The sequence below is a fragment of the Nicotiana sylvestris genome, chromosome 8, assembly GCF_000393655.2.
Source record: "Nicotiana sylvestris chromosome 8, ASM39365v2, whole genome shotgun sequence".
NCBI lineage: Eukaryota > Viridiplantae > Streptophyta > Magnoliopsida > Solanales > Solanaceae > Nicotiana > Nicotiana sylvestris.
Genome location: NC_091064.1, coordinates 148,522,227 through 148,545,804, shown reverse-complemented (window position 1 = coordinate 148,545,804; position 23,578 = coordinate 148,522,227). Strand labels below are relative to the sequence as shown.

The 23,578-nt window shown below is 36.5% G+C and overlaps 2 protein-coding genes across 4 annotated transcripts; one reads left to right on the top strand and one right to left on the bottom strand.

The window, feature by feature from the left end:
* Positions 1-1,219: 1,219 nt before the first annotated feature.
* LOC104231376 (transcription factor MYB3R-1) lies at positions 1,220-13,408 on the top strand. The gene is made up of 12 exons (XM_009784364.2): positions 1,220-1,441; positions 2,620-2,807; positions 3,050-3,104; positions 4,801-4,858; positions 6,546-6,640; positions 6,742-6,845; positions 7,790-7,918; positions 8,053-9,880; positions 10,366-10,706; positions 10,821-10,935; positions 11,055-11,258; positions 13,082-13,408. The coding sequence occupies exons 2-12, from the start codon at positions 2,734-2,736 to the stop codon at positions 13,208-13,210; spliced, it is 3,132 nt and encodes a 1,043-aa protein (XP_009782666.1). The 5' UTR covers positions 1,220-1,441; positions 2,620-2,733; the 3' UTR covers positions 13,211-13,408.
* Positions 13,409-14,293: 885 nt separating this feature from the next.
* On the bottom strand, positions 14,294-21,674 carry LOC104231374 (aspartate aminotransferase, cytoplasmic). Of its 3 annotated transcripts, none has more exons than XM_009784363.2 (12): positions 21,445-21,659; positions 20,840-20,911; positions 19,676-19,737; positions 19,513-19,596; positions 18,778-18,877; positions 18,547-18,667; positions 17,271-17,434; positions 17,004-17,141; positions 16,291-16,412; positions 16,056-16,150; positions 15,071-15,191; positions 14,294-14,722 (listed from the first exon to the last, which is right to left on the bottom strand). In XM_009784363.2, the coding sequence occupies exons 1-12, from the start codon at positions 21,631-21,633 to the stop codon at positions 14,638-14,640; spliced, it is 1,353 nt and encodes a 450-aa protein (XP_009782665.1). In that variant the 5' UTR covers positions 21,634-21,659; the 3' UTR covers positions 14,294-14,637. The 3 variants fall into 3 exon arrangements, 2 of the variants coding, with proteins under 2 accessions (XP_009782665.1, XP_070009080.1); XR_712074.2 differs by lacking the exon at positions 14,294-14,722 and adding an exon at positions 15,335-15,426 and having other exon boundaries at positions 15,100-15,191; positions 21,445-21,674; XM_070152979.1 differs by lacking the exon at positions 20,840-20,911 and having other exon boundaries at positions 21,445-21,674.
* Positions 21,675-23,578: the final 1,904 nt, after the last annotated feature.

Genomic DNA, 23,578 nt, shown 5'->3' with positions numbered 1-23,578 from the left:
TAAACATGCAAACTCATAACTTTGGAACTCGTAAAATTTCAAACCTGTAAACTAAAAAATAAAAAACCAGAACTGAAAATATAAAAAAAAATATTTTTTGCCGCGGGTGAGAGGGGCTGAGGGGATTGGGGTGGGTGGGTGGTGCAGAAAACGAAAAAATAGAAAATTAAAAATACAAAAAATAAAATAATTTTGGGGGGGTGGGGTGCTGTAATTTTTTTTTACAAAAAATTAAAAATACAAAAGAAAAATTTAAAAAAAATTCGGGGGGGGGGGGGGGAGGGGGTTAGCTGGGTAGGTAGTGACAGAAAAGAAAAAAAAACTAAAATCTGAAAAAAAAACTTTTTTGAAGAGAGGGGGTGAGAGAGGTGGGCTAGGGGAGAGAAGGGGAGGGGGTTGGGGTTAGATGTAAGGGTAGGTAGAGTTTTTGAAAAATGTTTTCCTAACTTTTTTCTAGGGAAGTCATTTTCCTCCAATTTCAGAAAAATGTAATACCTAGAAAAATATTTTTCAAATTATCTGTGCAATCAAATAGTGGAAAATGAAAAAATATTTTTCAGAGAGTATTTTCTGTCATACCAAACACACCCTTAGTCCCCTTTAAACTTGTCGCAATTTATATCTTAATAATGACCTACGTCGTGTATGCTACGGCTTCTAAGCGATTAAATTTTTCTTTGAAAACATTAAATTTCAAAATGTTGGAAGAATAAAACTTTGGGATGTATTTTTTTTTATGGTGAATATGGATTTAAAAAAAATGATACATTCTCGTATTTTGATGTACTTCACATTTTATGATTTGTAGCCACTAATATCTATTAGTTTTATATAAAAAGCTTCAATTTTTTTTAATTTCTTAAACTTTATGCACAGTAAAAAAAACGTTATATAAAATGGGAGGGACAATCTTATAAATTGGCATTTCTTGGAGCTAAATTTAGTTTCTTACTAAATCTAGCCTCCTTGAAAAAAAGAAAAAAAAAAGAGTTGCCTTTGCCTGCTTTTTAAAAAGCGAAAAGAGAGAGGAAATAGCAAAAGCAGGTAGCAGGTAAAAACTTGCCCGTTAACATTGACAAAATTTGAAAACTTATCAAAAATAAAACCAATCGGACGGCTGAGATTACTTTACATACAAATTATCCACCGTTGACCAGTCCCAAATATGTTTTTGAAACCTTAAAAACCCTATACTCCGCCCTCCCTTAACATTTGAATTTCCTAAGAGACCGTTTTTCTCATTATTTTCTTCAAACAACACCACACTCCCACCTCTCTTTCTCTCTCTGGACTAGACTTTCTCTCTCTAAATTTTTATCAGTGCATTTGCAGATCTTACAAGTCATCTCTGAATTTTTGTCCTTTTTGTATTTGGGATCTGCAAATGTGTTTTGTTTTTATTACTCCATTGGTTTTCTTGGATTTTTTGAAGCTGAGTTCGGTAAGTGACCTTTTTTACTATCTTTTTATTTTCCTTGAAAAATTTGATGGGTAATTGGTTTTCTTTAATTATCTTTTTTTGGGTTTGAGTGATTTGTTAATTAATGAGTTCTTGGGTATTTGGGTATCATAAAGTTTGAATCCTGATTTTGTGAAAAGTTGTATCTTTGAACCCTAATTTGATTTTTATTTTAAAAATTACACCTGAATTAATAAGGAAACCAATGAGTTTGATCAGATTCTTTTTGTTGGGTCATTTTAGTAATTTCTTATTCTTGATCTTTCTTGAGATTGCTGTTGATTTTGCTGATTTCGTTTAGCGTATTCTTTACCTATATTTGTGTGTTTTCTTACTGAACCCTCAATTTATGATTTGTGGCGTCGATGATAATGTAGCTTTTATAGATATGGCTTTCACTTTTTCAGTTTGAAGGAAGCTGACTATATTTATTAAGAGAGCTGCGGCTTTACTTTGTTTTAGTATTTGTGCATAGGTGATTTTTGAAATTTATTAATCAAGAGAAGAAAATTGAAAGGGGCTAAGAATTAAATCTCAATATTAATTTAGACCTCAAAGAAAGACAAAAAGAATTAATATTAATGAGTTGACAGCAAAGTTTTAAATTCAGTTCAACGTTTACAACCTAGCTTATTAAAACTTGTCATTTCACATTAAATTGTATGCTATATTCTCTTCTTTCTGATCATGACACCCAAAAGGATAAGTTGATTGTATAGCATTCATTGACCCCACATGGCTTAGAATACTTGAATGGTAAGAAGGGTGGACGTTTTCTATGCTTTCGTCGATTCAGTAGGAATTCATATGCTGGATTTTCTTTCCTTTGTTTGTCGAATTTCTTGCTTTTCAATTAAATAAACTTCATGTGAAATGGATTCTTTAGAACTATATACAATTAGGACATTGCACAAATTGAACAACATAAAGTTAAAAGCTAGTTTACTTCCAAAACTATAAGAATTAGCATGAAATATACTTAATTGCTGAAACTGGGACTTTTGGTTTGTTCATGAAAGAGCAGGTGTGGCATAATGATAAATGAGGCAGTCGAGGCCTCTTTGAATGGTTATTATTTCTTTAATAGTTATCTCATGCTTTTTAGCAATCACAATGTTGTTGTTTTTGCCCTAATATGAGCCATGCATTTTGTTATGCAGGTAGGAGATCCAACATCTTAGGGTGGCATATAATGAATTGGAGAAGACATTCTGGAGAGAATTATCAACCTTTGGGTGGCGGGTTATGCAGATTTGCCTTTGTGTCAAACAACTATGGAAAGTGATAGAATAAGCACTCCTTCAGATGGCACTAGCAGTAGTCTCCAAAGAGTTCGGCCTTTGCATGGGTAATTTTCAAAGCACTGGACCATTGCTTCTTTCATACCATATATTTTGAGTGCCATTATGTGATTTTGTGCACTTTCTTTATCGAACTGCTATGTTACACAAACCCTTCCGTCTTTTAGTGGATAGGGCATGACAAGGCTATTGAGATGAATTTTGAGACAGATTACTAACCTCAATAAATCTCACTTGAATAGCGTGTTGAATACTGAACTACCCTCTCATCTGGTGCTAATATTAACAGGAGAACTAGTGGTCCTACGAGACGTTCGACAAAGGGGCAGTGGACTACTGAAGAAGTAAGTGGGCACTTCCTCCATCGAAAAAAAGTCGAAATTTCTTTCATTCAAGCTATTCTTTATTTATTTCCTTTCATTTTGGTAAGCAATGGATAGTTACTTTTTTAAATGCATGTGCTTTTCCTTTTTGTTCTTTTTCCTTACTAAAATTTTCTTTTCCTCCGTTGGGAGATGGTGGTAATACGTTCCTAGGATGGAAACTGTCACAAGCACTATAACAATATGAATATGGTCAAAATGGTTGAACCTAATTAAAAGTTCTTGTCCATGCCTATGAGGCATAGGTCCCTAGTACAAACAAAAGAGGGGGGAGTTACAATAATCAAATTTTGATGAATCCTCATAGGGAAGAATATATACATAGAGATAGGATTCATATCACTGATCCCAACTTGTTTGCATTGTGACATAGTTGATTGAGCTGTCCATGCTTTTGGGTAGTAGAAAATTATGCTAAGAGGGCATTAGTGATGACTGCTAGCTGCTACATATTTTAAAACTTTAAATAGGTTTATGGTATTTCTTTAATATTCATAAAAGAAACTGAATTTGTACGGTAACTCTTTCAGGTAACTGTTTCCACATAAAGCCCAGGAATATCTGTTTTTGATAAGTAACATAACTTCGAGCCCTTTTGGCTTAGCTTATTTGGAGTAGCTGATAAGCATTAGGTACTGAAAAACACTTTTAAGTGCTGAAGCTGATTTAAAAAATAAGCAGTTATGTGTTTGGATAAAAGTGCTGAAATTAATAATATGTAGCTGAAGAACTGAATATACGAAGAGTTTTGTTTTAAAAAGAAGTATTTTAGGGATAGAATAGTAAATATTTTGGTCAAACTTAAAGTGCTTATAAGCTGAAATTTGATAAGCTGGGGGAGACCAACTTATTGCTTTTGGCTTATAAGCACTTTTAATTTTACCAAACGCGTAGATAAGCCAAAAAGTACTTATAAGCCGGTTTGACTAGCTTATAAGCTTAGCCAAACACCCTCTTCATCGATATAGCAATAAGAAAATGCTAACCAAACACCCTCTTCATCGATATAGCAATAAGAAAATGCTGATTTGTACAGCGTGTGATACAAAAAAGGAGAGTGTATTGTACAGTTTCTGTATAGTTACTATAGCATGTAGGAACTCAAAAGGATTATCTACGTTGTGTACATCTTTCAGTTTGTCCTTAAAAATAGTACGTATAGACATACAAACTTCTCTTGTTCTTTCATTCCAAATATCACAAAGCATGCTGGCAGGCACAGTGAAACATATGGGCCTGACTGTTTTTGTCCATTTTCCTACCTAGCAGCGGCAGATAGCCTCCTTAACTTGTATAAATATAGCCCAAAAATATCTGGTTCCCCCTTTTCTTCGAAGGGTCTATTGCTAATTTCTCATGATCTATACATTCAACGGTACTCAATTTGAATCTACATGATAGCAAGGATTTAATTTGATTGAGAAGTCACTATGTAGAAAGAACGCTTGAAGTGTCCTATGTGGTAGATGCCTATTGATTGGACATCTTAGTTGAAGTTTTATATGCATTAGTTCTTGACTTCTAAGGCTCCTTCTGAAATCCCTAGGTTTCGATTTTCGTTTTCTACATACATGTGGTGTAGTATGACCAATTTCAGTATAGATTTCAACCTTTTGTTTTATATAGTCTTAACAACACAAATCCTTTTCTCTTTCAGGACGAGATCCTACGCAAAGCTGTCCAACGTTTTAAGGGCAAAAACTGGAAAAAAATAGGTAAAGTTGCATCATCAAGTTATTTAACAACATAATGTGCCTGACATTCATGGCCTCATGGGGCACGCTGCTGATCTTTCTAGTTTCACCTTTAACATAAGATGCTTATGGCAAACGCCATCTCTCGTCCACTTTAACAAGACTGCCTCTGCAGGTGGATTAATGAAAATATGGAATTTCTTAGTGGATTACTTGAGTTATACAGTCAGAAAGTTGATGTGTTGTTTTTACAATAGCGTGAGTTTTTCTGAATGAGTGGTGACTTTATGGCCGCAGGAAATAAAAGTTGTTTATCAGCTTCGGTAAACTGCCAGTTTCTCTTAGGTTTTGGTCATACGAGCAGAACTGTTTCTCTAAGTAGCTTACATTCAAGCCCTTTCAATGATGTCTGCAGTCTGCACCAGTGCTCCTCCTTGTTTTGACCTGCTATAATGTGCGAAACCATAATTTCAGGATGAAAGACCTTATTTACATTTATGCCTAGTGTCAACATATACTTTGTGTTAAAAAGAAAAAAGTCAAACGTAGTTCACGAAATAAAGGTCCAAACTAGGGCTGCTGTTCGATGTGTAAGACACAATTAGTGGACATTTCAAGATGGACTAAGTAAATTAACGTACAAGTCTCTGAGAAATGCTGGCCAAAAACATCCTCTTGGTTCACTTTGGTTCCTTCTCATTTTGGTCAGACCTGCAGAAATCAACATTTACTTTGAGTTGAAAGAGTTGGAAGTTGATCATAGCTCAAGAATAAGACCTTGAGGTCATCTTTGGGAGGCTGTTTTCTTTTCAGGAATAGGATATGGTGTGTTTATATTTGTGGGTTCTTTTGGATTCATCGCAGGAATCTACACAAGGAAGCTTTTAAAGAGAAAACTTTTCATATTCCAAGAGTGAAATAGAGTGTTTGCTTTTAACTTGTTTTACGGTTATTTTACTTCTCTATCCCACAGCATAAAATAAAAAAAACATCTCTCTTCTCTTTGGTCCTGGGTCAGTACAAAACAAATGCCCCTCCTTTCAGCCTTTTCTTCGATGAAGTTTCTCCGCAACGCCAGTTTTCTCATAACAGGTTTTAAAGCAACAGTTAACTCGTTGCTTCCAGATTGTTCTCCATTTGACATTAAGTACAAATTCTTTATGCGCATCTTAATAGTAGTACTTAGTTGAAGTAAACCTTGTCGGTTTGGAGCAACTCTAACCTGATAGCTCAGAGATTCGCTGCCATTGTCTTCTGCATCAAATGTTCAATTGGTCATTTTTCCCTACTTGTTCTACTCATATTTTCTACCATAGTATCCATATTTGATAAGAGGAAGCAGCTGGTAGTCACATATCTCCTGGCTCAATTAATGAATAAATTGATTGAACTGAGTTAGAGATGTTCTAGTTAAATGAGTTGGTCTTCCCAATTTGTCGAATAAAAAAACCTTTCTCACTATCATTTTCTGTAGAAATGTTTTGCTGGATTCATTTGTTGAGGCATTGGATCGGAGCCTCTCCTTGTTATAACTTATAACATATGCTATGTTTGAATCGGTTAACTTACAAGTTACAACTGCATTTGAAGTTTTATGACACACCCAGTCGTTATAGCAGAGACTATTTGACATAAAATCAGCTTATTGCTACTTCAGCATTAAGGACATGAAGATGATGTACTGATCTGAGAAATTTACTCCATGCAGCGGAATGTTTTAAAGACCGGACTGATGTACAATGCTTGCACCGGTGGCAGAAAGTTCTTAATCCTGAACTTGTCAAAGGTCCATGGTCTAAAGAGGTAAGTTCATATGCTTGCATAATATGTGATTATTCTGGAACACTCGGCATCCATGTCCTTTATATTGCTTTTAACTATTTTACTTTTTGACTTACTTGCAGGAGGATGAAGTAATAGTTGAATTAGTTAAGAAATATGGCCCCAAAAAGTGGTCCACCATCGCTCAACATTTGCCGGGACGTATTGGAAAACAATGTCGAGAAAGGTAAGCAAGTAGTTGATTCTTTTGTTTCCTAAATGGTATATGTATTGCTCTTCTTTTTTCACTTTGTTTAGTGTCAATTTTCTCCAAATTTCTGCTGTGACTACGAGAGTTTGTGTGAGGCAGCTTGTGGGATTTCAACTTCCTAATTCTTCCTAACTTGTTTAATTCAGTTTAAATGAGAAATTTACACTCCTAGCAACCCTCTTAACCTCATAAGATGCCCCCGTATGCAGCCAGCTCACAATGAACATTTTTTTAACCAACTTGATTGCTGTTTTCCCATCCTAACCATTTTCACTAACTGCTAGATGCTATTCCTCAACTTATACTTTGACAAGTCTCCATAAATTATAGATATGTATGTCAATGGCATGATAAGAGGCATCTTGTTCTTTCCGTAGAAGAATATTTGTTTTTTCATGGAAATATGCCCTTGGCACTACATATGTCCTTAGATCTCATAGGAGTTTTCTGGTGTCATTTGCCTTCCATTTTCTTTTAGCATAATTGAAATTGCAGGTGACTGTTTGTAGCAGAGCGTTGTCCTTGTTTGTAACAGTAGCTTTAGTACATGACTAGGTGTCACTTGTGTATTTTCGTATTCTTTGACTTCTGTTATTATTTGTTGTTGCTTTTGTTTCGGTTTTCTGATTGAAGTACCTAGTGTTAGTTTTGTATTTTCGCTTCGGTTTTCTGATTGGTGTGCTTGTTGTTGCCCTTCCTTTTACCTTTCCTAAGCTGAGGGTCTACCGGAAATAGCCTCTCTGCCTTCTTGAAGGTAGGGATAAGGTCTGTGTACGCACTACCCTTTCCAGACCCCATTTGTGGGATTACACTGGGTTTGTTGTTGTTGTTGTTGTTTCTCAAGAATATGAAGCTCTAAATTTTTTTTTCTCTTATATTAGTGAATTTGCTATAATAACTATTAAGAGTGATCTTTCCAGGTGGCACAATCATCTGAATCCTGGAATAAACAAGGAAGCTTGGACGCAGGAGGAGGAGTTGACTCTGATTCGCGCCCACCAAATTTACGGGAATAAATGGGCAGAGTTAACAAAGTATTTGCCTGGAAGGTACTTTCAAGCTGTTGGCCACTCTCTTTATAGAACAAGAGATTGTTTTGGTTCCATTTTCTTTTTAAGTTGTCATCACTGAGCATTCCTACACTATTCTATGTGACATGTAAAGACTTTGCTACAATTTTCAGGACAGATAATGCAATAAAAAATCACTGGAATAGTTCTGTCAAAAAGAAATTGGACTCGTATTTGGCATCCGGTTTACTTGCACAGTTCCCTTCTCTGCCTAATGTCAACCGTCAGAACCAATCAATCCCTTCTTCGACGAAGTTGCAACAGAGTAGTGAAGATGACAGTGTTCGTAAAGAAGGAATCGAAATGGAGGAAGCTTCAGAATGCAGTCAAGGGTCAAATCTTGCAGGCTGTTCCCAGTCTACAAGTGACATGGGCAATACATTTGTACATACAAGAGAGGAGGGCAAGTTGCTGGAGGATTCAAATTATAGGAAGGACCCAAGCTCCAGTTCAGCACCATGCTCTGAATACTATACCCCAGCCTTTGAAGATATTACCTTTTCAATGGCAGAAGTGCCTAGTGAACTTGACGAATCCAAGCTCCTGGAGCATAACTTCTCACATGACTGGGCAGCATCCATGGGAAAAGAATGGCAGTTTAATCCAGATGACATACCTAATATTTCTCCGCTGGAGTTGATGCAGGATTCTTCAGGGCTCTTCATGCAGTGTTTAACTGGTAATGGGAATCACGAAATGGTTACCTTTCCACAGCAAAATGCAGTGAAGTATGAAATGACTAATGTCGGAAGCATGGTTGTGGGTTTAGATAAGCCCAATGAGATGTTTACCTCTGTGGAGGGTTGCGGGATGGTATACCCTGAGGCAGGAATTCCACAATACATTCCCTCTGAAACTGGTATGAACGGTGCTGATGAAACTGCAGATTCTTTGATTTGCCAATCGTCGAACTATCAGATCTCTGAAGGTGGAAATATGTCTATAGAGAATTGCTGCAACCCTCTGTGTTCACATGTTATGGGAACTTCATCCGGTCAACCATTTTCTATTCCTTCACAGTTTTCTTCAGAGCAAAGCTCACTCATGTTTGGTACTGCCGCAAATCACTTTCATAATCCATCGCAGGGAAACCCAGCACAGGAGTCCCACACAAGTAACTCTGATGGTTTTCTATATCCCTTTGAATCTGGTACTCCTTGTGACAACATAATGGACGATCCTCTCCTGGAAGAGCAACTGGATCAAACTAAAGATTCTCTACAGCTAGTTTCTGTCAATGATTTTCGCTCAACTCCTTCAAATACTATTCAAACATGTCCATTGGTGAACGAAAATTCGAGCGTACCAGAAGAGCAGAAGGATGGAGGAGCCTTATACTATGAGCCTCCTCGTTTTCCGAGCTTGGACATTCCATTTTTCAGTTGTGATCTTATACAATCTGGTGCAGATGCACAGCAAGAGTACAGCCCTCTTGGCATCCGCCAGTTGATGATGACTTCTGTGAACTGTCTTACTCCATTTAGGCTGTGGGATTCACCATCTAGAGATGGAAGTCCAGATGCCGTCCTGAGAAGTGCTGCCAAAACTTTCACCAGCACACCTTCCATATTAAAGAAGCGACACCGTGATTTGGTGTCACCTTTGTCAGAAAAGAGATGTGAAAAGAAGCTTGGAAGTGATCTCCGTCAAGAATCATTCTCTGATCTGTCTAAGGATTTTTCTCGACTAGATGTTATGTTTGACGAGGCTGCAAATGAAAAAGCAACAAAGTCTTCTCTAACTATGGATCAGACGTTGGAACTTCAAGCTTCATCTGAAGATAAAGAAAACATAAATCCAACTGAAGATGGAAGTAAGGAGGAGGACAAGGTACGCAATGGACTTTCCAGCGAGAGACAGTTAGATGGAGGTGAAGTTCACTTTAAAGAGAAAGTAACAAGGAAGGGCACAAAGGGTGGAGCCAATAGTGCAATTGGAAAGGTGAGTTGAGTCATATTTTTTTCCTTTGGCACCACTTTGTGTTTTCTGAGAATGGTGGTGGTGTCAGTATTTAGCATTACCAATCGATTTTAAATATCCGAAAATAATTTAATGAAAAATTTATACAACCAAAAAACTGGAGCTCTATGTTGAGAAATTCCTTCCTTTCTGTTCAAGCATCCTGACTGTCTCCGTTTCCTTTGTTTCCATTATTCTTAACGTGCTGGTGCTTTAGTCTTATAGTCTTGTTGCAAGATACTGTAACATCTTGTTTATAGTCAATCTAGTCTTATAGTCTTGTTGCAAGATACTGTAACATCTTGTTTATAGTCAATCTAATTTTCGGTTGATGCTTAAATTCATCGACAGTTTTAATATGGTTATGACAACCGTATGTTTATTCGGATGTGTTCGTAAGACCCGATCAAATTGTTAGACAGAGAATCCTTTAATTGGATATAACTTTTATGCTCTGCTTGTTTCAGATAAAACAACCTTCTGGAGTTCTGGTTGAACTGAACGCAAGTGACCTGTTCTTCTCTCCTGATCGTTTTGGAGCCAAGTCTGGTAGAGCTACAAATCTCTGCAGTAAAGCTCTAGGAAATCAGTATGCTAGACGACTCGAAGCTGCATCAAATCAAGGTTCTGTTTCATCTTCATTTGAGACTTCATGTTTTTCTGTTATTTGCTCTCCTCGTATACGTGGAAAGAAAGACGGAAGTAGTTTTGTCATCACTACATCAATGCAATCTGCTCCAGCACCAACAGCCTTGGACAACTCAGCTGAAACTTCAGGAAATGGAGTTGGCGCTGAGACTGTAAGCATGTAAGACCGTTGAAGCATTTTACCCTATGCTTTCTCCTTTGTTTTCTCTTCATCCTTTCCACGTTGCATTTCTGGGCCTACAAATTTAATTGCCATTGACCCTATTCATATCAGATCTGGAGAAACGCCTTATAAAAGGAGTATTGAATCTCCTTCAGCTTGGAAATCTCCATGGTTCATCAACTCTTTTCTGTCAAGCCCAAGACTTGATAATGAACTTAATTTTGAGGTAAACAGGATTTAGTAAATTACATTATATGTTCTATTGTGTGACTAATATCTTTACGTTTGCTCTTTTAGTATGTTGAAATTCCATGCTCACACTTAAGTACTTTGAAACTTTTGTAGGATCTTGCGCTGTTTATGAGCCCAGGTGACAGAAGCTATGATGCTATTGGATTAATGAAGCAATTGAGTGAGCAGACTGCAGGGGCATTTGCAGATGCCCAGGAGGTCTTGGGAGGTGAAACTCCAGAGTCGATCCTACGGGGGAGGAACTCCAAAAACCAGAAAGCAGATGAAAATCATTCTCTTTTGTCAGCAAATGTTATGGTATGTCCAATCCCATTGTTGTGCCCAGCAACGACAAACTTTTAATATCCTATTCTAATTCATTATGTGTTTTCAGATATAGTAATTATGCAGTTTTTGAGAATTTTAACATCTCTTTCCTCATCGATTTTTATTTTAAAAAAACTCCACAAAAATGAAATTGAAGGAAAATACTGTTATTCGAGTAGAAATAATAATATACCCCCTTTTTTCCACTTTACATGACACTATTTCCTTTTTCATTGTACCAAAAGGATGACACCTTTCTATATTTGAAATTTTTTTGATTTTTAAAATGTCATGGCAAGTTTTAGACTACAAGCTTTAAGGGTACTTTCAGTATGTGTCAAAGTCTCTTTCTTTCTTTCTTTCTTAAACTTCGTGCCTAGTCAAACACCGCCATATAAAATGAAAACGGAAAAGAGTCAAAATTGCCTCTAACCTATTTAAAATGGTTCACAAATGCCCTCCGTTAATCTTTTGGTGTAAAAATACCCTTAACATTTTTTTTGGGCTCAAATATACCCCTGAAGCTAACAGATATAGTCCACCCATTATTAGTAAATTCAATCCAGTAGACGATTACCTGTTAAATTCAACTTAAATTCATAACCCATTTCCTCTTCCTGTTTTGCAACTCCATTTTGTCTTCTTCAGCCAAGTGAGCTTCCTTTTCTTCATAAATATCCATGAATTCTAAGTTTCTGGTACATGCATTTTTTTTCCCATCCCAGTGTTTGGTTATATTCAAAATGATACCGATCCATGAATTCTAAGTTTCTGGTACATGCATTTTTTTTCCCAGCCCAGTGTTTGGTTATATTCAAAATGATACCATTCTATCGAAATTTGGTCAATTCTACATTGTCTAATTAGCAGATTCATTAATTAAGATGTTGACTTTAAAAAATAGAAAGAAAGAAAGACTTACAAATTGATGGAGTTAGCAAATTACATTCTTTATCATCTATGATGACTTAATGGTTTTTGAAAGTCAACTCCGAAGTACCTATAAAAGATAGTCAAAATAGGGAGCTATTCATGAATACAGTGATGACTTTGAGCATGCTATTCATGAATTCATCACAGGTAGGGAGTCTTCCGTGAATGCTAAGCACCAAAACTAGCCCAAAAATACTGGAATTCCGCTTGGCAAAGGTAAAACATAATTATCGGACAAAAGAAACAAAATTTTAGTACAAATGAATAAAGTTTTATGCAAAAATGATAAGAGATTATGACAAAATAAAATTGGAGTAAGGAAATTTACGAAGAAGAAAAACATGGAGTTGCAGAATACGAAGAGATTAAGGGAGTTGTGGGTTTAATTTCTTGAGCCGTTAGTTATAACAGAATTCCTTCAGTTTTAGGGGTATATTTGAACTCAAAAATACGTTAAGGGTATTTTTAGACCAAAAGGTTAATGAAGGGTATTTGTGAGCCATTTACAATAGGTTAGGGACATTTTTGGCTGTTTTCCGAATTGAAAATGAGGCATTTGGATTACAGTAACAGCTTTCTTGTAAATTCCTAGTAACATATTTGAACTCAAAGAAAACGTTAAGGGTATTTTTAGACCAAAAGGTTAATGAAGGGTATCTGTGAGCCATTTACAATAGGTTAGGGACATTTTTGGCCGTTTTCCGAAATGAAAATGAGGCATTTGGATTACAGTAACAGCTTTCTTGTAAATTCCTGGTCATGTTCAAAGTTTCTCAGCCTAAGTGGGCCTGAAGGATGAAAAATTAGGAAGCTGCTCATCTGTAAATTCCTAGTCAAGATAACTGAAATTTTTAACTTTCCTATTGTCTGTTCATTTGCAGAGTGAGAGGCGTACTCTTGATTTCAGTGAATGTGGATCCCCTGGAAAGGGAAAGGAAACTGAAATTTTTTGCACCAGCAACAACAGTTTTGCAAGTCCTTCCTCCTACCTATTGAAAGGCTGCAGGTAGCAGCAAGTTTCAGGGTAGAACTTCTCGCTGTAATATATATAAATATCGGTATACCTGTGGTTATTTTTTTATTTTTTGGCCTTATATACAAATACTTGTCCAATTGTTTGTCAAAAGATATGGATTAGACATTATTATTTCATTTAACATTATTTTGCTTTAATTCCATTTGCTAAATAAGGAAACCAATTTGTACAAGCCTTTTCTTGAAGCTTCATTTTGCAAGAGGCATGATAGTGTAGATTTATTTGGGTGAGAAAAAATTAGCAACTCACGGAATAGACTAGTTCTATTGTCATGTGTCATTTTAGTGCAAGTTGACAAATGTATGGGTTAATCACTGTGCCCTACTGCCTATCTTACAGGTAAAAGGTGGTAAACTTAGAATAGTTCTATTATCATGTGTCATTTTAGTGCAAGTTTACAAATGTATGAGTTAATCACTGTGCCCTACTTTATGGTGCCTATCTTACAGGTAAAAAGTGGTAAACTGGGTATGTATTTAGTGTAATTTCAGTTTTAGGTAACACAAGTACCAAGAAGGCAAGGAACACCAAGTACAAGATGTAAAAGTAGACCAGCAACTGAATGTAGTCTAAACCAAAATATAATTCATCAATAATTCACCCAAAATGGGTTACAAAGTAGAGTTACATCATTCAGAGGTTCGGTGTTCAAATGCCTCCGTCACCTATCAAATAACGCCACCGCCCATTGACAGACTCCATTATCACATGTAATTGTATTCCTCTTTCTTGAGATTTACTTTGATAGCAAGAATGAGACCCAAATACTTTCAATGCTCGTAGCAAGTTCACGAATCCTTCAGCAAGCAAGACATGAATCAGAAACGTCGACTAGAATTCTTCCAAAGAAATATTAAGCAACTCATCAGCCCAAAGTTTACTTCTTTCGATGGAGGTGAAGAAAGAGAAAAAAGAGGCAATGGACCTAAACAGAGAACAAGGCGAATGAAGTTCCCCGATGGACCCATGTTTCAACTAATGCAGACTATTCAAAATACTACTGTTGAAGCGCAGAATGTGTCAATTCTGGGAGATAAGCTTAACTAAGATAAGATGATAATCAAATGAGTTTTAACTTCATTAAAATAAGAGAAATTGGTTGTAACAATTGTACGTACGCTTATAGACCTATTTAGCAGCTAAGACTGGAGAGATTATTAAAAGAGGATTGCTACATTAAACAAACACTGTTTATTCTAGTTATTACAAATATAGGTTTATCCCAAAACTCCAACTTAAGAGGAAACCACTTATTACGCTTGAACGACCATATACCCGCAAAGAGAGGGAATTGCAATCGAATTTACTTGAACAACAGAAGATACTCGGTCAGTCAACCAGAATGATAGCAGCGAACAACTCAGAAGAACCGGAAGGAAACAGTAGTAGGCAGTAACAAGCTCAACGAGCCCGAGCGACAGCAGCATGTATGGCATCTGCTAGATGTGGAACTGTCCTGGAGCTCAGACCTGCCATACTGATGCGTCTGCAAAATGAAATATGTGATGTATGTCAAAGGCTTTGGGATTATCTGATATCCCAAGCTTAATTGAAGTTGCCACAATTAAATACAAACTTAGAAAGAACCATGCTCTAGAAATGTTCATTAATACAGCCACATTTCTCTTAGCGTTCATCAAAGCTAAGGTAGCAAGAATACTGCAAGAAAAGAACTAACTGATGGCTGAAAAGATTTTAACTCCCTTCCCTCTTTCTGTTTTACCATCCGAGGGTAGAAATTCTTACGAGGTAATAAAATCACATATCAGATGTGGAGGAGACATGGTAGTCTGATATGATATACAGTACTTTTTGCTGAGAAATGACATATTACCCATCTGATGTCATGTAGATGTGGTACTCTTTGGTCATGAAGGCAACTTGCTCTGAGTTAAGTCCCGTGAAAGTAAACATTCCAATCTGCTTGATAATGTGACTCCAGTCACCAGGTGTACCTGCCAATCAATTGAATTCAACAGAAATAGATATCTTATACATGCAATGCTTGACCTTTAAGTCGACTAAAAAATGCCCGACTTGCCCATCAATTCATGTAAATAGAAATAAGTATCCTACTCATGCAATGCTCGACACTTACATTGATTAAAGAATGCCTGATACTGAAGAAAGGAGCTGACGACATGAGACTTTGTCTATAGCCAATTTATGAAGACATGATGATTCTAACACCTGATGTGCCAAAATGGAAAGTTTCCAATGACATTTTTTATACCAAAATGAGGACAACGTCCAAATCACAAACTTTAAGGGGAATGCTGAAAGAATGCAACCTATCAGGAAAAAAATCTGATCCAACAATTTATTTTTTTTTTTTTGGGGGGGGGGGGGGGGTTAATTTCTTGCCTGATCCAACAGTTCATGTCCCAAAAAGTGTCATGGAAGGGACATCTTTGGGGATGGTTTTCCAAAGGTAGAGAACCCAGTCAGAGCCAAAGTTAAGAGGTGAATTACCTAAGAAGTTGATGAAAGCACTAAGGAGGATCGAGATCTATTAAGATTTGGAGAAATGTTTGAATTTGTCGAATTCCATGTTTTGTTTGCTTAATCTTTTTCCTAAATTAAGCTTTCATTCAGGAGAGTCAGCTGGTGAAGATTGGTCCTTTTGATAAATTATCTAGACAAATGAGCTGGAACAAGTTGCAGCATATTTTATGGGTAGAAGTATATGCCACGAAAATGTAGCATTTATAATGACACTTGAACCGAAATTATCAAAAATGAGAAAAATATCCGAAGTCGATGCAACAAGAAACATGTAATAAGAGCACACATACGTGAAAATAATGCAGCAAATTTACCTCTAGCACGTAAAGCATCAAATAATTGCTGACGCATTCTGATGATTCTATCAGCCATTGCTTTCAGCTCAAGGGTCCATTCACGGTACATGTTTCTGCAGAAAATTAGTGATTTATTTTGCAGAACAATGACTAAACATAATTTTTGAACATACACTGGATTCTATCATATAGAAAGAAAGGAAATGGCTTTTTAGGGTCCCAAGAAGCAATTTCCTGATGGTTGATATATTACCTGTCTTTAAGGATTGTGGCAACTATTGACGCACCATGGATGGGCGGATTGGAATACATTGGCCTAATCACCAACTTCAGCTGGCTCTCAACTCTGCTCGCCACATCAGCATTCCTGCAGACCTACAGATTTGAGAAAATTTGAAGAATTATAACTGTCAGCAGAGTTTAACTGAGGGTTCAGAACTATATCCTTCATTTTTCTTTCATTTGTGTGATAAATATGTCATCACTGTGCGACAAACAACACCATATGATATGCAAATTGCCTGTTATAACAGGCTCTTTATTCATTCTTGAGAAATTACAAACTTTTTATGCCTCAGGATGAAAAAAAGGCAACCCGTTGCACTAAGCTCCCGCTATGCGCAGGGGTCCGGGGAAGGGCCGGATGACAAGGGTCTATTATACGCAACCTTACCCTACATTTCTGCAAGAGGTTGTTTCCACGGCTCGAATCCGTGATATAAAATAATTTATATGTGATGTCCAAGGCTCACAGTTATTTATTTGGAAGTAAGCTATATAAGCTTTAAACAGTTCATAACTACCAAATTTTAACATCACAAAAGAAGGCCACTATGAAAACAGTAAGACAGTTTATGCATCATGAGAATCAATCTGAGAAAAATAAAGGTAATGCAACAAATGACCAACTGGAGATATAAATTTTCAGAAATAAGGCACAGTTGTCCATTGTCCTTTAAGACGTACAATGCTTAGAGCTCCAACACGTTCACCATAAAGCCCCATATTCTTTGCATAACTTTGAGCAACAAGTACTTCACCTCCATCTGCCACAAACATGCGAACAGACTGTGCATCTGTATCTAGGCTTCCACTGGCAAAGCCCTAGAATATCAAAGTTTGAATATCAAGGTTAATTGACATATACTGAACAAACCACATCACTTTTAAATGCTCACACAGCAACAACTCCAACAGCCAAAGTGCTCTGCACATCTGTTGATGATCTCTTACCTGATATGCACTATCAAAGAAGGGCAACAATCCTCTTGATCTCATCAATCTCCTAATTTGCTCCCACTGATCAATGGTTGGATCAACACCAGTGGGGTTATGGGCACAAGCGTGAAGTAGCACTATCGCTCCCGATGGAGCAGATCCAAGGTCTTCCAACAAACCTGTCATGTACGAAAAAGAAAGTTCTTGTAAACAAGTCGGCGATATGCAAAGTTGTGAACACAAGCACGAAAGGTTAGAATGTCACGTGTCATACTTTTAGATGTAAAAGTTGTGTTAAAATTAAAGTTAGTCATTCGGATTTAAACGTATGGATTGTATTTTATCAAGTAATTATCAAGTAATCTATTTATTTCCGTCCACTCTCTTAGTTTCTCACATGGCATTAGAGCCTCTATGATCTTGTGGACCTAAATAGATTTTGTCTTTTCACAGAGATTTCCCTCCACAATTCACTTTCTTATGATAGTTCTACAATTCTAGCCTTTCCAGTGATCATTCTGATTGCACCACTTTTCTTTATTGTGACTGCTGTCACAACATCAAACCTCTTTCCAGTGACTGTTTCAATCTCTGACTCGTTTCTATGCATCAGCATTCGATAATCCTTCTGGTACCACTGTACCTCTTTCAGATGGTGTTTCCCGGCCCCTCTCCAATGGCCTTTTAGTGGCACCTCCTCTATTTGACCCGCATTATTGAATTTCTTCCTCCTATTCTTCCGACCATTGCGGTTGCAGTAACTTTTTTCAAGAACATTTCGACAACTGAATTTCTTTTTTGACAAGATTCCAGGACTTGTTTGGTTACTTTTCTATGTTATCAGCTATTCCCACCTTTGGTTCCGTGCGACATTAGAATGTCAATCTTTTTTATTTTTGGTAAGGTATTAAAAAGTCAAAATGTTAAGAGCTAATGTCAAATGTAGACGTTAGTTGGTCCCTAATATGTTAAATTAGGCGTTTGTTGCATTCCATTATTATCAAGTTATATCTCCATCTCTCTTCGCTTATTTCCTCGCAGAAAAAGGTATAAAGAAAAAGCATAGATGACGATGACTTTACAAGTTTGCTGGATTACAATGCAATCAAACAAGTGAAACCATCCATCCACAACTTGATTCAGACTTGTGATAATTTGTAATCAAATACCAGAATAAGACTAAAAGAACATCCATCATCCTGGAAGAGAGTAATAGTAAACAGCATAGCCATAGATATCTAATGGGACAATATCCTGTTACATCATTATATTGTAGGGAAGTGTTTCATACCTTGAAAATTGAGTCCACGAGTTGCTGGATCATAGTAGCGGTAACTCTTTACCGATAATCCAGCTAAAGTGAAAACTTTTGGGTGGTTTCCCCATGTTGGTTGGGGAATATAAATTGTGCGCTGCAGGAATGGTTACATCAAGGTTAATTCAACTTTGAAGATTGTTTACCCACGAAGGCTAAGAAAACGAAGGAAAATGAAAGGTAGGTTAGGAAGATGTAGCAGTTTACTTGATGATAATGTCGAGCCAAAAATTCAGCTCCAACCCTCAATGAGCCTGTGCCAGACAAGCACTGCACAGTTGTTACTCTGTTCTCTTGAATAGCGGGGCTGTACCAAGCAAAGAAAGTAAGAGCTCGTGAGGACCACAGGTAAAAAGAGGAATTAAAAATGTGAAAAATTGAAGTATATTAACAACTCTCCTTTAACATAAATGTATATGAAGCAAGTCAAAGTTTAAGCTGGCCTAAAAAGATTACATAGAACATCTGGAAGATCTTGGAAACGCATAAGATAAATTTAACATCTGTCAGCTCTAGACAGCAATACACTTGATCACACGCATCAAGAGTTGCTTGCTTTACACGCTAATCAAAGAGACACTACCCAAATTTCAAAACATGTACAGATATTATCAGATAAATCAGATCACCAGAATGCGACCACACAGAGAAATTATGAGTAGAGTTGAGGAAATCAACACAACGGCAGTAACATGTATGCAAGTGAACAGCATTTTCATGAATAACTGACACGTGGAATGGCATGGATGGGATGGGAAGTTGGTTTTAAAAAAAATGTGACCAAATGTTAATAGATGCTTCACAAAGATCTACCAAGCCATCAAACACTTGGAATGGAGCCTTATTATCTGAAGATATCATCCTATGCAACAGGAAAATACATGCTTTATCTCCCTGCATATCTTATCGGCAACACTATACAGAGAACAGGAACTTTTATACCTGTCGGCGCCAAGTATCAGCTTAGCACTCAATTTATTGAAGTCTGCCAGTCCCGTAATAGATAGGTACTCTTTAACGCGAGACCTGCAGAAATCTTGAAGTTTAATCACATAGAATTAAGGAAACATTTTATTCATACTCCATGAAATGGCAATGCAAGTACCTGTCATTTACTAGTAGCTGCTCTGCTTGTCTTACAACATTCAAAACAAGAGGTTTTCCTTCCTGATAACCCCAAAAAAGGGAGAAAGAAAAAGAAACACGTTAGTTTTATTAGCTGAAACATTTCAATATAGCAACACAAACTGTGGAGCCCCATATTCAACAGTCAGCGAGAAAAACCATCAAGAGATACTTATGAAATTTGAAAAAGAACTAAGTATACACAACTACTAGCCCTTCATCAATAAACCTCCTTCCTCTCCCTCTACCTTTAAGGATTTAAGATATTAAGAAACATAAATTCAGCTAGGAATTTTAATAGCTCCCACTTTACTCTCACAGCCAAATATAGAACTTGTTTTACTCTGATTGAAAAATCAACACATCAACTCAAGAGCTTCATTGTTTTGAGTCCACATAAGAAAGCTAGCAGATTGCTGAGAGCAATTCACAAAGCCCCAAGAAATAACCACCTCATGACAAATTTGTTGATGACCCAAGTTTCTTAACTAACAGGTAAAATGCGATGTAACAAGTTGTGTTTGACAGACTCTGAGCCAACTAGACTACAAAAAATAAATGCAATCTTCTCTGTGATCTTTTGAACAAAGACACCACAGATCCAAGAATTATCATTTATTACAAGGTGTGAAAAATAGAAATCATGAAGTTCCAAACTAGGTAGATATGTCGGAAACCGTTTAATGTGTTTGATAGTGCAATGACAGGAATGCGGAAGCTACTTGAGTTTTCTCACTAATTATGAAAATCAAAGGTAACTTTTTCATATGCATTACAAGTTATGCAAACGCAGAACATCCAGCCAAGTACTTTTAATATTAAATTTTATCAGTTATGGCAAACCATAATCTTAAACATTATCTCTTGGCAGCACATCAGCCAAACACTAGTACACTACGGCGTCGGATTAACTGTATGAAGCTAAAATAACACCACAATCACCAAAACAATCACAATTCTTTTCAATTAACAGAAATGCGTCAATCTGAAGAAACCAAAACACAGATCCATCAAAAAATATCTTTTTATTCGTGTTTTTAGATTTCAATCAAGGAAATATCAAAAAGGATGATTATCCAGCAACTGATAATAGTGCTCCATTGACCATAATAGCGCAAATACAAAATCCAAAAAGGATGATCACCTCTGTGCGATATGCACCAACTCCCAAATTCAACTTCATGGGGCTACTATCTTTATTGTAAGCAATAGTGACCTAATAACCAAAACATAACACCAAGATATGTCACGAAGACTTCAACAAATAATATTCAAATTTCAATAGAAAAAAGGCAAAGATAATAACAGAAACTAAATCACAATATATCTCTACATTTAAATACACTTTTGAAGATATCAACACACGAATTTCTCTTTTTATTCGCTCAATTGATATGTTAACCCCATCATTTTTCACTTCTATCAACTTGAAATCGAAATTTCGTAGTGATCGGACTAAAAAAAAGTCTTAAATTCATCATCCATAAGAAAAAAGGAATATTTAATTCAATAGGAAGAGAATGAGTATCAAGCTCTTTCGATTAGCAAATAGCACTACAATTCCTCTAAAATTCAGCTTATAACAAGAGAACATTTGATACGGAACAAATGAATACATACAGAACATTTGAGCACGCATATACTTAATATGTTATGTGAGTGAGTGCGTGTGTGTGTGGATGAAGAGAGAGAGAGAGAGAGAGAGAGAGAGAGAGAGAGAGAGAGAGAGAGAGAGAGAGAGAGAGTTACGCCGAGAATAGGATCTTCGGGAGCGCGAACGATGTGAGAGAAGACAGAGTTGGTTCCAGCATTTCCAGAGGTAGGAGCAGCGACGATAGAGGATTCGACGGTGGCGGAGGACGACAGTTCAAGGTGTCTCGCCAGAACACTCAACCTCCGGTCAGCGGACGGTGACGGTGATTGTTGTGACATGTTCATTTTGGCAGTACGAAACCTTTGCTTGCTACAGTACGCTTTCCCTTTTTTGCAAGTTATATATAGGAGGGAGAGCTAGGGTGACGCGGCGGGTGATGGAATTCGGTGTTATCTGATGACGTGGAAATTGTGGGACCGGTACTAACTGTCAATTCATGGGAATTTGGGAGGTGGGCGATAGGCTTAAATTTCCTTGTGGCACGTACTTCAAGATTGAAGATTTGTTTTTTAATACGTAACCACTTGTTTTTTCTTCCAAGGAAGGTATTTGAGATATTGAAAGTCAAAATTGAATTTTCTTAACCTTTGTGTTTGCCACGAGTAAATTGCTTAAACGGTAATTGAAGTATTAAAAATAGATAAATAAAGTTTTTTTATATTAAAAATTATTTATTTATTTAGTACTTTACTCGAAAGATTACTACAGTCAGGAAGAAATATAATCGTCATTTTTTAATAACGCGACATTTGATTTTTCAAGTCAGAAATAGAAAACATTAAACTTAAACTATGTTTACCAAAAACCTCATTCGTTCAATGGCATTTGTTTAGCATAGATAAGGAGATTCTACGGTTCAGGTACTGGACTTCTATTAGGGGTGGTTTGGTACGAGGTACAAGAAAGTATAAGGGTGATATAAAAAATTAATATCATCTTAATATTCTGATTGGTTAGCAAACCAGATATAAGTTATTCCGGTGTTAATTTTAACACTGAAATAACTTATACCTTATAGAAGGTGGGGTAATTAGCGCCGGTATAATTTATACATTCTTATTAGAAATTATGCAATTGTCATTCTTAATACAACATACCAAATAATGAATAAACAACAATCCCAGTATAACTAATCCCAGCTTAACTTATCCCAATATAACTTATAACGGCATAATTTATACCGGTATAAATCGTATTCCAATCAAACGACCCCTTAGTCTTTTTGGTTAAAATGGATATTGGGTTTAATGCTTTTTATTCTTTCACTTAAAAATTCAAGTGCCATGATTACAGAATGATCAGATATTATTTACCCAAAAAATGTGAGTAATAATTAAAGATAATTTGTGGTTTTAAAGATACATGATATATTCTATTACTAGTGATTAAACAAGTAATATTGAGCTTAAGTGAGAAGAAATAATGAACCAAATCAATGTTGCTGAAGCAGTAGGGGCCTCGAGTTTGTCTATCCAGGGACTCGAGGTCAGCTGAGACCAAAAAAGTATGAACAATAAAGTAAAGACAATAAAGCTGAAGAGTAATTGCTGATCACGTTAAACAAGAAAAGAATAAGAATGTTCTATGGCTGTGAATGATCTGATCTTTACAAAATGATTGGGGTCCCCTTTATATAGGAGGAGAAAACCCCAATATAGTACCTTGCTCATAAAGGTTAAAAATCCTATTGGTACATGTATATAACGGTCTAGTATGGACCTGTACTATTTCGTACAACCCTTATCCTATAATTAATGCCCGGATCTATGTCTCCTTGAGAAATTCCCACTCTTTCTTGATTGACTTCGAGATTATGTTGTCCTCGATGCAGGTCGCGTCAGGCCTTTGATAAGCTTCCTCGAGGTAGGTGTCCCTTAGCCGGATCTCCCCATACCTCGAGTCTCCTTTCGTGCTTTACACTCTTTCTTACCAAGCATATGAGTATTAATGACAAATAAGGCAGGAAGCACAAATAACATCAAGGAGAGTGCTTAAACGAATATTCCAAACACATTCCAAATCACAACTTTCCAAGTCAACAATGGTTCAATAACCCTCAAGAACCGTATTATTCAAATACTTCCACGAATCTCATAAATGATCCACAACACAAGTATAGAGCCTAGCATCTCAAGAAATTCGGTTGTAGTAATGTAGTAGTGATTTCACATAGAGATGACCGAATTAGACACATCAATGTATTCTTACAATTTCCATCAAGTTTGATCA